General features: G+C 49.9%; 1 protein-coding gene across 1 annotated transcript; it reads right to left on the reverse strand.

Moving 5' to 3' along the window:
- Positions 1-549: 549 nt before the first annotated feature.
- On the reverse strand, positions 550-15320 carry T310_9550 (Midasin; the record flags this gene model as incomplete). Its single annotated transcript, XM_013467991.1, has 2 exons — positions 550-7347; positions 7398-15320. The coding sequence occupies 2 exons, from the start codon at positions 15318-15320 to the stop codon at positions 550-552; spliced, it is 14721 nt and encodes a 4906-aa protein (XP_013323445.1).
- Between the last annotated feature and the right edge of the window lie 118 nt (positions 15321-15438).

Here is a 15438-nt window from a genome sequence, read left to right on the forward strand (position 1 = left end):
GATGCCGATAGCGATTGTGATTTGATGGATATGGCACAGCTCGGTGGTCTGCCGAGTTTTGTTGTAGTAATGATGTATACCCATTTCCCAGCATGTTCTCTTAAATTCTTCACTATGAAGAGTATTGGGAGTAATTCAAAAGTTTCTTGCTTGTTCCGTAATGTTAGAACTTTTAGCTATTCGCACAACGTCCTTTCAATAAAGTATCTAAGAGCTATGCACCTCTGTGATTCTCACTTTTCTGTCTTATGCAGATGTTGTAAACTGATACTATTACATTGTATACCAATATCTATCTACCAATATCGATCCGGTCGATATTTAACAAGAATGGTTCCAGGAAATTCATCTTTGTATTGGGTATTTACATATATACACATTCTTGATCGAGTTCCATCCCAAAAAGAACCATGCATGGCAAATTCTAATACATAAAAAAAACCAGAAATACATCATGCATATCCAAACCATATACAGAGAAGCCACTCTAGTCTAACAAACCCATCAGAGAACCAGAGAGAGCGAGAAAAAAATCACTTTTTTTTTCCTTTAGGATGATACTTCGACAACCTCGGCAAACCACTGTTTCAACGCCATAGCCAATACCGCCGGTAACTCCCGCACGTCGCGAACAATCAGATAGTAGGAAAATGGAAACCCTTCCAGATACCGTTTCATTTTCAGCTTCATCTCGCCGGTCCCGCCGCTGCTGTAGTCTGGCTCGAAGCTCGCCTGCGTGAGATCCATGATGGAGCTGCCTTTCGCCGCGTCGAGAATGATGAAGACGATCATGATGCGCTCTTCCTGGGCCTGGCGGACGAGTCGACGTATGGTGTCGTGGTCTTCGCAGATCCCGTCGGAGATGATCAGCTCCAGCTGCCACAGGTCGGCGCTGGCGTTACCTGTCGAAGAGCGCCGCGCGCGGGCTTCGCGGAAGAGCGCAATCGAGTCGGCGACCAGTTTCCGCACGTTGGTGCCTGTCTGCTGGTAGCTGAATTGCTGGAAGACCTGGACCCCGGCCTCGGAGGAGAAAGGCTTGCCAAACTCGTGCGCAACCCGGACGTGCTCTTCATCGCCAAAGCCCACGATGCACAGATCGCCGACTTCCAGCATGCTGAGACTGCGCGCGACCAGCGTGAGCGTCTCAAAGGCTAGTTGCCCGCTGCCGCTTTCCATCATGGACTTGCTATCGTCAACGGCAAGCATGACCTGGTAGTTTCGCTTGGAGGGAATCGACCGCCGCATCCAGATCTTGTCCCGCTTGTACTGCGATGCGATATACGGGATGATTCTCTTGATGTTGAGACGCTTGCCGGTCCGGAAGTCCCCTCGAAGCTTTGTGGCAAGGGTTGGGGCCAGAATCAGGCGAAGCTGCTCAGTCAGGGACAGCGAGAGGTCATTTGTAGCAGACTCGTAATGAGACCAAAGCCTCCTAGCCTCTTCGGGTGAAGTCCGCGGTGCGAGGGATGAGGACAGATGGATTGCAGCAAGATGCGAGTCAACTTCGTCCAACGCTTCATTGGTTTGCAGCTGACCATCCTTTTCATTGTATGGCTCGCCGATCTGGGCATTGTTCCCGGATAAACTCGTGCCCGTTTGGTCATTGACATCAGTCGGAGCCTCGTTCATTTGAACATCCTCTGGTGCCTCTTGGTCCGCCAACGCATCTTTGCTGTCCTCAGAGACATCTGGCAAGCGCTGTTCATCAGCAGTTGCGGTTTCCGATTCCACGGCCTTCTTCTGGTCTAATGCCTTTGCCTGCTCTTCGCTAGCCTGTCCCAGAGCTTGTGTATCAGCGACATCGTCCTCATCAGCTAAGTGCTCGAAGTCGGCATCCGCCATGTCTGTATCCGGCGGCAGCGCCTGAGAATCTTTCTCCTTCGAGGAATTCATGATTTCTCGCTGACGACGATGCCACTGCTCAAGGACATCTCCTAATTTCTTGAAGGCCTGCGTCTGAGGATCTTCTTGCTCCTGCTCGCCAGCGCCACCGGATGTATCGTCAGCCCTCTGTCGATCTTGCCCGTCTTCCGTAGCACCATTGGGCTGCTCCATCTGGGCGCCTGCGTCCTTAGAACCGCCTTGTTGTTGCGCATCACCAGATGTGCCCTTTTCCTCATTGATGTCCTGATCAGCACCAGGGCCGCCGGACACTGCTTCACTCGGGGCAACATCATTTCCGTCAGCATCATTATCGTCGCGCTGGGTTCGGAAGATATCTTGCTGTTCATCCTCTTCCTCATTAGATGGTTCATCCTCCCCAGGCTTCTCGGCCTCATTCCCGTCATCCGCTTCTGCAGAATCTCCTTCCTCGTCTCCTTCCATATTGGCGTCCTCTGACTGTGAAGCAGAATCGCCGTCATCCATTGTCTCATCTTGAGCTTGTTCGGCTTGTCCTTCATCGAGGTCTGGCCCCAGATCAGAAAGATCGTCCATTCCATCATCTTCGTCCGATCCCGCATCGTCCTTCTCTTCACCATCCAGCTGCATCTCCTCCGGAAGGTCAAGAGTCTCTTCTTCTTTGGCATGCGGATCGGTGACGTCCATCTCCTCTCGCCCAACAGCTTCGCCCTCATCCTCGGGAGCCTCTTCCTCTTCCTCCTCTTCCTCTTCGTTCTCCTGCGCTTCACCCTCTTCTTGGTTCTTGCCCTTTTGTTTATCACTGGATGCAACTTGTTGGTCAGATTCAGATACACCCTTGCCCTCTTCGTTTTCGGTCTCTTTCTGCTCTTCATTGTGAGAGCCATCCCACAGTTTCTCATCCACCGCTCCGGGATCAAGACTGTTAACACTGCCCACTTCTTCGTCGATCTCATCGTCTTCTTCTTCTGAGCCACTCTCATCCTGGTCTTCTCCTTCTTCTTCCTTGTCATCTCCGTCCTCATCATATTCGCCCTCAAGCTCTTCTTGATCCATGTCGACGGCATCGCGAGACTTCTCCATATCCTTGGTAGATTGGTCAGGATCCTTCTGTTGGGCAAGTTCGGTCAAGTCTTCATCATCCTCAATGTCTTTACTGATATCTTCAGCACCTTCCCCTTCGCCGAGTCCGGTTCCAGCTTCTAATTTACCAGATTGGCCCTCCTCGTTCGATTCTTCAGCGGGGCTACAGAAGCCTTCTGATGCCACCTGGGTGAATGACTTTGCAAGAACATAGGACATCTTGCAAACCTCCCGATGAACGGAGAGGAAACGACCTATTAAGTCCTCGCATATGGCCCGATGTTGCTCCACGATTGGAAGCAAACTTGTTATAATTGCAGAGGCCAAAGCAAGTGCAGGACCATGTTCGTTTTGAAGAAATTGGAGTTTGCCCAGGACTGACTCAAAAGATATGGCAATTTCCGAAATATGTAGCTCCTTGAGGGCCTTGCTTAAGACAGAATCGGCCTGGGCGAGCCAATCTTTGTCTTCCGTAGAAGACGGCAAACCGCCAAGTGAACTCTTGACACCCTGGAGAGCAACAAGAATTTTGTCCACTGCTGACAGGACCTCATTCTTCAGGTCGTCAAGAGTCAATTTGCTCCCCATCTCCGTTGTTGCTGCACTAGTGTTTGCCTTGAAATCCGCCCAGGAAGCTATTTGCTCAAGCACGAAGGACAAGTCAGGACGTTGGTTCTTCCAGTTTGTCACGTTGGCGCTCAGCTCACGCAAAGAATCAGCAGCCTTCCCCATGACATCGGCTGAAGTTTGTGAAGAGATGCCTGCTGGAAGCTCAGGAAGACCGGCTAATGACTCCTTCAAGTGGTAGAGACGATCTTTCCATGCCTGCAATTCCTGCAAGATGTTTGAGGAGTCGGTTGCAGAATACTTCGAATGGATCTCTATGATTTCGATTCCCACTCCGACAATTGGAGCCAGCCAGGCCACATGCCTCATCAGATCCTGTTTCTCCTCCTTTCGTGAAACTTTCTCCTGGCAGAGAGACTGGGTCCAGAGGTTCCTCATCCTCAGCGACGTAGACCTAAGAGTTTCTACGTCACGAAGAGCGGGAGAAATAGCGTCTCGCTGTTTCCTAATCAATAAGAGGAGACCTTCGGCTGAACCCACGCTCCTTGTTATCTCGACAGGGTTAAGATCCTCGGAATAGTCTCGCGACGCTTGTCGGACACGAGGGAGGAGGTCCAGGAATCTGTGGAAATACAAGTCTGCGCTTTTCGCTTTATCAGACCCAGAGACATTGTCGCATGACAGATTTGAGGTGGTCGCAAGGACTTGAGAGACAGTGGCCTGTTCTTCTTGAAGAACAGTGCTGACATTCCGCTTAACACCCATAGAATACAGTTGTCGTAAGGTATCCGCGTAGAAGCGGCGTTTTTGCGCCTTGAGATGTTGCACTGTCTCTTTGTTTTCCTCAGTTAAAGTCTTTGGGGTCTGAGATTTGAGATCCTGGATGGTTTCAATAGCATCTGTCACAAAATTATCAAGCTGCGAGGCAATGTCAAACTCGGTCAGCGAGCTGCCGTAAACACGCGACATGTTCATCGCGGTGGCCTGGGGATCTCTGAATCTGGGAGCTCTGCTATTCCACGTCTTGTCATGCTGTTGGCACATAGCAAGAGCCTCTGCAGATGCCGACGAGCTTTCTGAATGTGTCCCGTTCGTAACAGGATGCCCTGCTTCCTGCAAATCAGGCATACCCTGTTGCAAAAGTGTCTCAGTGGACTGGGCAAGCAACTCTCTATATTTCCGGATAAGCTTGAAGAGCCTGTGGTGTGATCGTTTTGCGCTTTCTCTGAGAGCGATAATGTTTGTGTCCTTCCAGCTTGCAAGCTGAATCTGTTCTTTGATTTCCTTTTCGAGAGACTGTCTACCCTCCTCGATAGACTTCGAAATGACAGATTCGAACTGCCGATAGTGCTGCAAGAAGTTCTCAAGAGCAGCAACTAAACGGCTCAGAGGTGGAGATTCCTTTGCGTATAGCAGCAGGAGCGATTTGAAGGATTCCACGAGCCGTAGACGAGGGCTGAACTGACCCATGGTTGTCGACTTGAAGAAACTTTCGAGAGTGGAAACAGTCTCTTTTGTATAATTCGTGATATCTTCTCCCGTCTCTACCATCTGCAAGGGAACCGCCAGTAACACCTCGTATGCGATGAACCACCAGGAGCTCGCGTCTTCCTCGCATTTCTCATTTTCAATGTCCAGTAACTTTGCCCATGTCGCCAGTTCCAGGCGCCTCCAGCTGATGATCAGAGCTGTCAGGTCGTTGTACTGAGAGGCGGCCGAATATTCCCTGCTTGCCACAAGCTGCCATTCGTGAACGAGGGCATGAAGCTTTTCCACCTTCGTTAGAAACTTTGCAACTGGCTCCACATGCCTAAATTGAAGAACCTCCTGGCAGCAGACAAGAACATCGTGGATTGCTGCATGTTCCGGCCAGACAGTTTGGAGCTGACTGAAACGCGACTGCACCGAAAGAACCAACGAGACAAGCTTCTTTGCTTCGGAAATGTTTGGATCCGTGTAGAAATTATAGCTTCTTGACGGAACTTGCCCAAATTTCTTCATTTCATCATCAAGCGCAAGAATGATACCTGGAAGATGGGCTTGCGGCGGTAGAGCTGTTGGGGACGACTTGTTGTTTGACCAAACAGACCCGAGCAGACGAGCCGAATCAGTGATGAGCGCTCGTACCCTTGTTTGTACATCTCCGGGCTCAAAAATTGCGGAATGGAGTCTTGATAATCTAAGAGAGACAGACTTCGGGTCAATGCGCGAATCTTCCCTTTCTCCTTCGGCGCCATCTTCGTAAGTTGGGAACAGTTTGCGAAACTCAGCTTCGTCCGCTTCTTCTTCGTCCTCGAAAGAGCCTTTGTAACGATATAACTGGGACCTCTGAGCCTCTTCTTTCTGTTCATGTCTTAGCTGCGTCTTCCATAGTCGATAGAAGAAATCGAGTATGCGGCTCAGAGCGTGAAGGCCCTCAGGCGCGTGCAGTGTTGAAAGATCTGCGCTATGTGCCGCCACTAAGACTGAGAGTTCCTGAAATTGTACATCTGTAGGGACTTTCAGAGCCAATTCCTCTTTTCTTGTCCCTGAACTTGACAGCAGATGCTGCCTGCCACCAAGGAATGGGGTCCTGTCACTAATTGCTTGTACGGACGTGACATCTAAGGAGCTCGGGACCGCGCTCAAGACAAGTGAAATTCCCAGGTCCAGCATTTGGAGAAATCGGCTAGCAAGTACTGTGATGTCGTCATATGACCTGAAGCTTGACCGGAGACGCTGGCATATCCGTTGAATGTTGTCATGCAGAAGGCCGCCATATTCCCGAAACTCTGCAGCTCCATAATTGTCTGGTCTTCTGCCCAAAACAGAGTTTATCAAATTGGAGAATTCGCCTTGCAGTTGCATTAATTGAGATTGGCTTGGCCGGGTGACAGGAGGAGCTGGGGGTTCTGATCCGAGGTCTTGCAGCTCCTTCTGTATCAAACGGCGACGTAAGTTCACAGACTGGCCAGAGAACTCAAGTTCAAATGCCATAATGGCCTTGTCCCTAGCAGCAAGCTCAGAAACTTGCTGAGCATAACGTCTCCGCTGAATAACTAAGCCAAGAGACGGATCGCATGGTTTGTCAGGGACGAAAAGGCGCAGGCAAATGACTGCCAATTCGATGGAAATACGACCAACTTCATATACATTTCCATCAGAGTATGTCCCTCTCATCGTTAACGCCTGTAAGCACTTCGAGAGACCCCCAACAAATTCCCTGAAGTAATGGTCGCTTGGGAGAGACTCGCTTGGCAGAAGTTCCGGGACTGGTGGACCGTCATACCATCCCTTTTCCTCGACAGTCCGGAGGGCATGCACAGCAAGCTCAAAGCGATCTGAGTTCAAAAAATCTCTGTGCAGCTCCATGATTTCCAGACAGACTCTCGAAAAGGCCCTTAGAAGAAGTCTGATCTGATCAAGAGCAATTTCTTGAGAACTCAGCGCTAGGGCTTGGGCTAGAACATGCTCTTCGGTCTCCAGGAATTCAAGCCGGCCAAGCGTCACGTCACCAACGAACGCCAATCTCTCCAGTAGAGAAAGAGAGAAATTCCCATTCCAAGGAGATACGATGTTTGGCAGCGCTTCACAACCATTGTACGAGGATAATTTTTGCAGCATATGCGGAACCAGAGACCCGAGATTAGAGGTATCTGATGGGCGCGCTGGCCGACCTGCGAGTAACGGTAGAGTGCTATTCAGAATTTGGTTATCCATGTATCTGTTCTGAGACCAGATGGTCGGCAAGTCGTGGTATTGACAGAGTGTCTCGAAGACGCCGGAGAAATGAGGACGCTGATCCGGGTCGTAGAGGTTGATAGCAGAAGCAAGCTCGCTAACTTGTTGCTTCAAGGCCTAATAGCAGTGAGTATCAGATTTCGCTAGAAGGGATAGAAATTACCTACCTGCACCAGAACATTGCCATCTGCTCCGTTTCGAAGCACTGAATTCTGCGCATCGATTAAGGAATTTCGTACCCGACTAAGTTGACCTAGGTCAAGCCGCGCTTGGAGAGCAACAGTAGCGAAGTGCGATACAACCCCTTCAAGATCGATGAGACACTTCAGTTGGTCGTTGTCGACGCAGGTTATCGGTCGCCAGGAGTCCCAGATTCTCTGCATGCTTAATCCTGTAGTCAAAGCCCACGTTGACTGAAATCTAGCGAGGAATTGGGCGAAGAAGGAAGCCAGAGGTTCTAAGAGAGGTCCTTGATCGAGTGCAGAAGAGTGGATATCCTGACCAATTTGAAGATAAGTCTGAAATTCCCCCTCATCCATGTCCTTGGCCTGCGTAGCTGCAAAGATATCCCAACAGAACCTGGTAATAGCTTTCAGAGCAGAAAGAGAGCCGGAAGATAGGGGAATTGTACTATCCAGACTTTGAATAAACTGGTGGAGAGACCGACTGCAATCAATCAGGAACGAACTGACAGGCTGTGTTGAGTCTTTCATCAAGGCCGGTATTCTCCCAGAGGCCAATGAACGCTCCAATCGCGTCATTTGAGAAGGCTTGAGATACTGGGAATTTTCATTCGCTCGAGCCATACTCTGTTGCATATGATGCAGACTGAGTTTGAGTTCTTGCAAACAGGCGACGATACTCAGTTTATCTATAGAAGTCGCTCCAACAAAAGCCAGCGGCTCGTTGATAAGAGGATGAACAAGCTGATCATTTCTGTTAGCCAGCAATTTCCATTGAGAGTTTTCCTCCACGACTGCGATGTATCTGGAGATCGTAGGAAGGAGATTCTCCAACACAGGTTTATCCGAATGACGTGAAACGAAATTTCGAATTGAGTCTTGAAATCGCTCCAGGTCCGGCGTTGCTAGATGGTCCAGACAAAGCTCGAAGGACACGTCGCGGATATCTTCTGCAACCGTATTTTGATTGAACTTCCAGATATTGCGTAGGCGGTACAAGAGAGACTGACAGGTATAGGAAGGTCCAACTGATCGACCATGGTCGTCCATGGCGTGTGGCAAGAAACATATCTCGACAGATCTGTTCCGCATAGCACGAGATAACTCCCCATTTCGAGGATCCATCGTTAGAAATAGCCTGAAATTGGGATGAGGTACGATCACCCTCGCAGAGCCATCTTCCGTCCTCTGCTCGTTCAAAACAAGGTAACCGTTTGGCTCCATTAGGGAGTTGAGGCGATCAAGAACGGACGCGTTACATAAGTTTGCATTGTCGAGAACCACCCAATAGCCACGTTGGATAGCTTCGGTGAGAGCACCCTCGGTCCATTCGAAGCCGACCTTATTCGCATCCTTGGACACTTCCACCAGGACATTGCACCGACGGAGAAAGTCTTCAACATCTAGATCAGGGTAACTCGACCTTAGCATGGTGATTGAGGAGAGCAATCCGTCCAAGGAGACATCTGCATTTTGGCAAAGCTGATAAACTTGAAGGAGATTGGATATCGATTCTGAAGACTCTCCGGAACAAAGAGAGGTGACAATGTGGCGATGAAGAAACAACTCCAAGTCCTTGGCAAGCGACGAGATCTGTCTCCGATAGTCAATCTGCTCAAAGCCGCCGATCAAATCCATTGTGTCGGTATCAGCACTCAGAGCTAATTCGACTAATTGAGCGCCATTGATAGCTGCAAGTTTGCGGAGTATGGTTGTTTTGCCACATCCAGCTGGTCCTACTAGAATGCTTGGCCATGCTTTCTCTATGCAAAGAATGAGTGACTCCAGAATGGGAAGATCACTCGGGGTAATCTTCAACTGTGGTTCATGGAGATGTTGAAGAACAAGATCTCTCTGCATGAATCCACATCCAACTTGGAAACTATGCGTGGTGAGATCATGATAATAGGATTTATCTGGCGGTGGCTCTCCAAATGTTCGCTTAAAAAGTTGGGAGATCAGGAGTCGATCCTCCGCCGTGCGGAATCTCTGGCTGATGATGGTGTCAAGGAAATGGCCAGTAGGAATCTGGACACGACCACGATCAGCTAGTTGGAGCCATCTTGTGATATCACGGAGGTTGATTTCCCACGGTCCACCAACACTTCCTAGCTGTCGGTCTTGGGCGATAGTCGTGTTCAGCAATGAAATGAAGTCCACGAGCTTTCCAGTTTGTTCGAGAGGGCTGCCTGGAAAGAGTTTTGCGCAAATTTTCTTCAAGTCTGTGTCGCTAAATGAATCGGCGTACACGACTGTAAAGCGATTGACAAACGAAGCAGGCAGGCCCTTTCTGCCGCCTCCCTGGTGATGGGGATTTTGGGCGGCAAAAAGAACGAAATCAGGATGTCGCTTGAAGGTCTGGTCTAGCTCAGCAACATAAACCTGTTGTCGATGGTCCAGGCAGGAATTCAGTCCCTCGAGCACAGACTGAGAGGCCAGATTCATCTCATCCAGCAATACCCAATCTCCGCGTTGCATTGCCTGCAGGAATGGTGCATCTCTCCAAGCAAACTGTCCGACATCACCGCCTTCTACTGGGACGTCCGACCCAAATAGATCAGTGAGATCGGTTTGCTCTGAGAGGTTGATACGAGTAAGAGGCTTTCCAAGTGCTCGAGCTAGAGATGCCACCAACGTGGTTTTTCCAACGCCAGGACTACCTTCGAGAAGGATTGGTTTTGATACTTGTAAACCTCGGGCAATTCGAACAGAATTAGCGACAGTTGTAGGGGCATCCATGACGAACTGAGGGTCAGGAGCAGATTCCGCACACATCGGGAGCTTGAAAGGGCCCACGCAGAGATATCCGTCGGTCACCGAGACAGTGGCAGGCTGATAGTAGATGCGGGAGGCATCGAACCCAAATAGTTCGCTCAGCTTTTGAAGACACATGTCACGATTCTTTCCGATACTATCTGGTGCCATGGAAAGCATTGCCGAAGGATTAGCGCCTAGGGTGTCGATAAAAACCATGGCTGCACCGTGTATGAGTGCAAACTCGACGTCAGGGATTGAGCATTTGTTGACGAAGTCCACCCATGCAAGAAGATCACGAATTGAGACAGAGGTAGCTGAGGAACTTTGAAACGTTTTCTTGAACCATTTCGCGAATTCCAGCATCGCCTTCGCGCAACCCGTGGCCCGTGAGGTCAATTTCGCCGTCAGGATTGGTAAGATGTCCTCGTCTTCTGACAGCTGTGGAACCCATATCTCCGTAAGTCGATTCCTTAGAGCCGCTGACAATTCTCTCTTTCCGTAATCACCACCAGGGTTCATTGTTGCGAGAAATTGGAATCCCTCTCTGGCCACCACCAAGGAATCAATGGGACCTTTCTCAGCAAGGAGGAGTGATCGATGAGGTTCAAGGACGCTATTAAGCCTCTCAAGAACAGAGTCATCAGCGAGAGAAATCTCGTCCAGAAGAAAATATTGGCCAGCTTTCATAGCAGTCACGAGACTCCCATCAGACCACTCGAACAGGGCATGAGACCGTGCCATATTCGTGTTAATCCGTCTCAATAGTTCTGGATCGCTGGATTTCACTTGTTCCGGACTCAATTGAGAAAACATCTCTTTCAGCAAATCCAGACTTTTGGCCTCGACATCCTCGCCGAGTCCTGGTAGGTCCCGCATGAGAGCTCGCAAATCGTCCAGCAGCTGTTTTTCGATTGCAGATCGATTCCTCAGTGGTCTTTGGGCACCTATCAGATCACCCGTCTCTAGATTGACATGGGCGTTAACTGTGAAGAGCTCCTTGCCATGGGTATCTGCCACTGCCTGGCAAAGCTGGGTCTTCCCACAGCCAGTTTCACCCACTAGAAGCACAGGTTCGTTGTTCTCAAGTGCCTGTGAAACTAGGATGAAGAGACGCCTCATTGCCTTTGTCCAAACGATCCCGTCTGGAAGAGTCCGATTAAGCGTGCGCTTCTCCAGCTCAGAAGAGCTGTAAATGGCATCTTCATCGATGTGAACCCGCATCACCTCTTCTATCACCTTCTTTACAGCTTCCCTTTCCTGCGGATTGCGAACTCTTTCTGCAAGTAGCATGAACCCATTAATGGCCAATTGCTCGCGATCATCAGCCCGACGAAGGGCCCATCGAAAGAGATCACGCAGGGTAGCGAAGCTATTCTTTTGCTCAAAGAGTCTGCTAGACTGTCTTAACATAGAAAGCTTCTTGTAAACAGAAACAATTCTGGTACAGAAAGAAGGTGCGATCTGGCTTCTTTCTTTAAGGATAAACTCCAACTCGTCCTCGGGGATGTCGTCAAAGTGCAATTCAAGGAACCGATTTCGAAAGGCGCGTGACAAGACCTTCCGTCCGCCATACAGACCAGCAGGATTTTGCGTGGCAAAGAGCATAAAGTTTGGGTGCGGGTGAATGACTTCCTGCGTTTCCGGCAGAAACAGTTCTCTGTTGTCGTCTAGAAGGCGATTCAGCGCCTCTAACACGTCCGAAGGTGCCAAGTTGAGTTCGTCGAGGACAATCCAATATCCATTCCTCAGTGCTTCCACGAGTATACCTTCCTGGTAACGTAATGTCCCGTCGTCACCAGACACGTAAGAACCCAGGTATTCTTGCAAATCCGTGTGGTCGTGATTGTTGATGCGGACGAATTTATTTCCAGAGATCTTTGCCAGATATTCGACCATGCTTGTCTTTCCTGAAGAGGTCGGCCCTTGTAGCAGAATCGGGAACCGCCGGGTCGAGCTGGCTCTTAGCAGATTCTTCAGGTTTTTCTCAATGAATGGAGTGATGATATAATGAGGCTGTTTTTCTGGGGTGAAGGGACCCTTCCTCATCCAGTAGTGCTTGAACTGCACATACTCATGACCATCATTAGGCGGTCTAGGTGTCTGGCTGAGAAGTGACCTCGCATTCTTGGCGGTATCGAATATATACTTTTCAATGAGCGGTGCGACTAGCTTCTCTGACTCTTGACTCAAAAGTGTCAAGAAGCTCATGCAAAAGCCCTCATATGCAGCCCGTCGAATTCCGTAAATATGCACATGATCGACGACGTAGATGAGGGTTCGCACTAGCGTACGAATACTGAAGTGCGGTCGCTGTCCAGCTCCATCCGTAAGTCTATTCTCCACTGCCAACTGCTTCGTTTTCAGGTACAAATGAGCAAGGTCTGATGGCAAGCGAAGGTCGCCGATCGTCAGATCTCCTAGATAAGTCTGAATCAGACCAAGCAGATCATCGAAGTCGCTATCTGGGGAATGAACGTAAATTTCCGTAAACCGAGAACGTAGCCCAGGAGCCAAGTCCCTCTTTCCTGCATCGGTAGCGGGGTTCATAGCTCCAAATATGCGGAAGTCTGGATGCCCATAAACCCTTTCAACATCTCCGGCTTCCGAGAGCAGTACAGACGGCCGGCCCTCATCACCATGATGGAGCAGACTCGCGATACTCTCCAGTATATCGGGAGTAGCTAAATTGATCTCGTCTAACAGGACCCATTCGCCGTTTCTCAGAGCCCGAACGATCTTTCCCTGGACAAAGGCAAAGACAAATTTCGAATCCCCTCTGGTTGCGTGGGCCTCGAATTCCTTCAATTGAGCGGCAAACGCCTCCCACTTTTCCCGCAGAGCTACGTACTTCGGCGAGTCTAGCTTTCTCTTCTTTGACGGCTGTTCCTCGTTGCCCGTCTGCGGTTGACTGGCATCTTGGGACACACGAAAAACGCCTTGGGCCATGCGAACGGCCTCATGCCAAAGATTGACCAACCGGGGCCAGTTGCCTGCAGTAACACTCTTTGCCACAGATGAAAGAAACTTTTGGTTCTTTTTCGCCGAAAACGTGAGCTCGAATAGCTGGTTAAATTCATCCAGCAGAGGAACGGCCATCGAGCGAAGATTGACAGGTCTAAAGCCCCCAAGAAGGTCTGTGCTTTCACTCTGCTGTGAAAGGTTCACGACAGTGAGTTTTTGGCGCATCAGACTCGCCAGTTGTTGAATAACAGCCGTTTTACCAATGCCGGTTTCTCCGACAAGCAAGACAGGCTCCGCAACTTGCACGGCTGCCGCAATCTGCTCCATAGTTTTCAGAGCAGCTCTTGTGGGAGCAAACCGAGAGGAGCTTTCCGAAAATTTCTGTTTAGCCATCTTGGAAACCTTCATTTTCGTGAAAGACTCTCTTCCAAGGACAAGGTTGCTGTCACGATCTGCGTATGGAGGAGTGCGCTCGTGGAGGCAGAACTCTGCTCTCTGAGGAGATAGTTGAAGCACTTCTGCCACAACAGACGATAGCTTGTTTCCGAGAGCTCTGTCAGGGAGATAACGAAGGAAGACGTCCACAGCATCCAGAAATATCTCATCCTGAACACTTTCAGGAGTCGCTTCGTTACCGGTCTTTGCACCCAAACGCTGAAGTCTCCGATTTAATCTGTTGCATAGCTTAATGAGGTCACGGAAGCCGGGTGTCCTTCCCTGGGAGCTTCTCACCGCGAGACTGCTGTGAAAAGCGGAGCAGAGTCGATCATACACATCCATTAATGTTGGCACTCGCGATGACAGCAAAGGATACTTTTGACTGATTACGTCACGGATCTCATCCAAAGGTAACGAATTGATCTGGATTTTTTCCCAATGCCTAATGCCCAGTAAACCATGACCGGGAGCAATTTCCTCTCCCTTATTGTTGAGTGAGGACTTCATCGTTGCAACGATTCTAAATCCATCCGCGCATTTGATCCGTTCTTTTCTGCTTGGGATAATCAGTTCTCCCTTCTCAATAATAGGAAGCATGAGTCCAATGACTTCTGAAGGAGCCCGATCGAGGTCTTCGATCAACACCCAGCGGCCCTCTCTTGCGGCTTTTGTCAACACTCCAGGCTGCCACGCAAAAGCCCCAGTCATGGAAGACGTCGCATACATCCCAAGCAGACTCTTTGCATCAGTCTGCTCGTTCAAATGAAGTGTGACCATAGATGATCCTTGGCCCATCGTTTTTGCAATATCATTGACCAGGGAAGTTTTCCCAGAATTTGGCAATCCAACCAGGAGAAGTGGCTTGGGCCGAAGCAGTGCTTTGGCAATCTTCTGGAGATTTTGCACGACTGTGGGTGTCTTCACAAGAACAGATTCAGCAGCAGGCGCGTCCCATCGCACTTTCGGAACAAGAACTCCACCGATATCAGCAGTACGAGCTGTCAGGTGGGCTCTGAATTTCTCTACTTGAGTCAGCGCATCCTCTGCTGATAGTAAACTGCGTCTCTGCTGAAGATTCTTGTCAAGAGTCTGCCACCGTCGTTCTTCCCACAGCCCGACAAGCCTGTAGTCAATGGTGATGCCCTCCCATTCTCCCTCAATGGGCCCATCGCCGATATGAGCTTGTAGCATCTTCTCTGTAGATGCGTCCGCGGCATGCATATATAAACAGAAACAGCGGATAGCCAAGTAGCGCACGCATCTATCAGAGTGCTGGAACAATGACTGGAGTTGAAGCGGCGACACGGCGCTCGAGAACGACTCCAGGTCGAAAGACAATAGGCGAAACACCGCCAGAAGCAGTGTGCGGATCGTAACATCGTCCAGTTCGAGAAGCTTCAACTCCCTAGAAGTGGCCAATGCAGTCAAGGGTCCATCTTGCGCTGCGACGCAGCGGCTAGCGAAAGATCGGAGGAATGGCGCAAAGGGCAGAATTCGAGAGAATGCCGAGATGACTCGAAATTGATGGACCTGAGGATCCAACGACAGCCACCTGGCTGCCAAATCCACGAAAAGAGGCTCGTGGGATGAAAATACCCATTCCGTACAGTTGGGTTCCAGCGCCGCAAGCGCGAGCGCGTCTAAATACTGAGACCCAGAAGCGCTGCGTAAGAGCTCCGCAAGGTGCTCTGGAAGCAGGCGCAACATCTGGGACTCCGAAAGAGTCCCCTCATAGGCAGGTCTACCATCCATACTGGGCGCCCTACCGCTGGGGGGAAGCTCTTGATTGACTTCGAGCGAAAGTCGATGGATTATCAAGTCCAGCGGAAACTTTTTTGATAGTTTTATTTTCTGCCGCTGTACTGTGGCG

Source organism: Rasamsonia emersonii (assembly GCF_000968595.1).
Source record: "Rasamsonia emersonii CBS 393.64 chromosome Unknown ctg1118621762150, whole genome shotgun sequence".
Taxonomy (NCBI): domain Eukaryota; kingdom Fungi; phylum Ascomycota; class Eurotiomycetes; order Eurotiales; family Trichocomaceae; genus Rasamsonia; species Rasamsonia emersonii.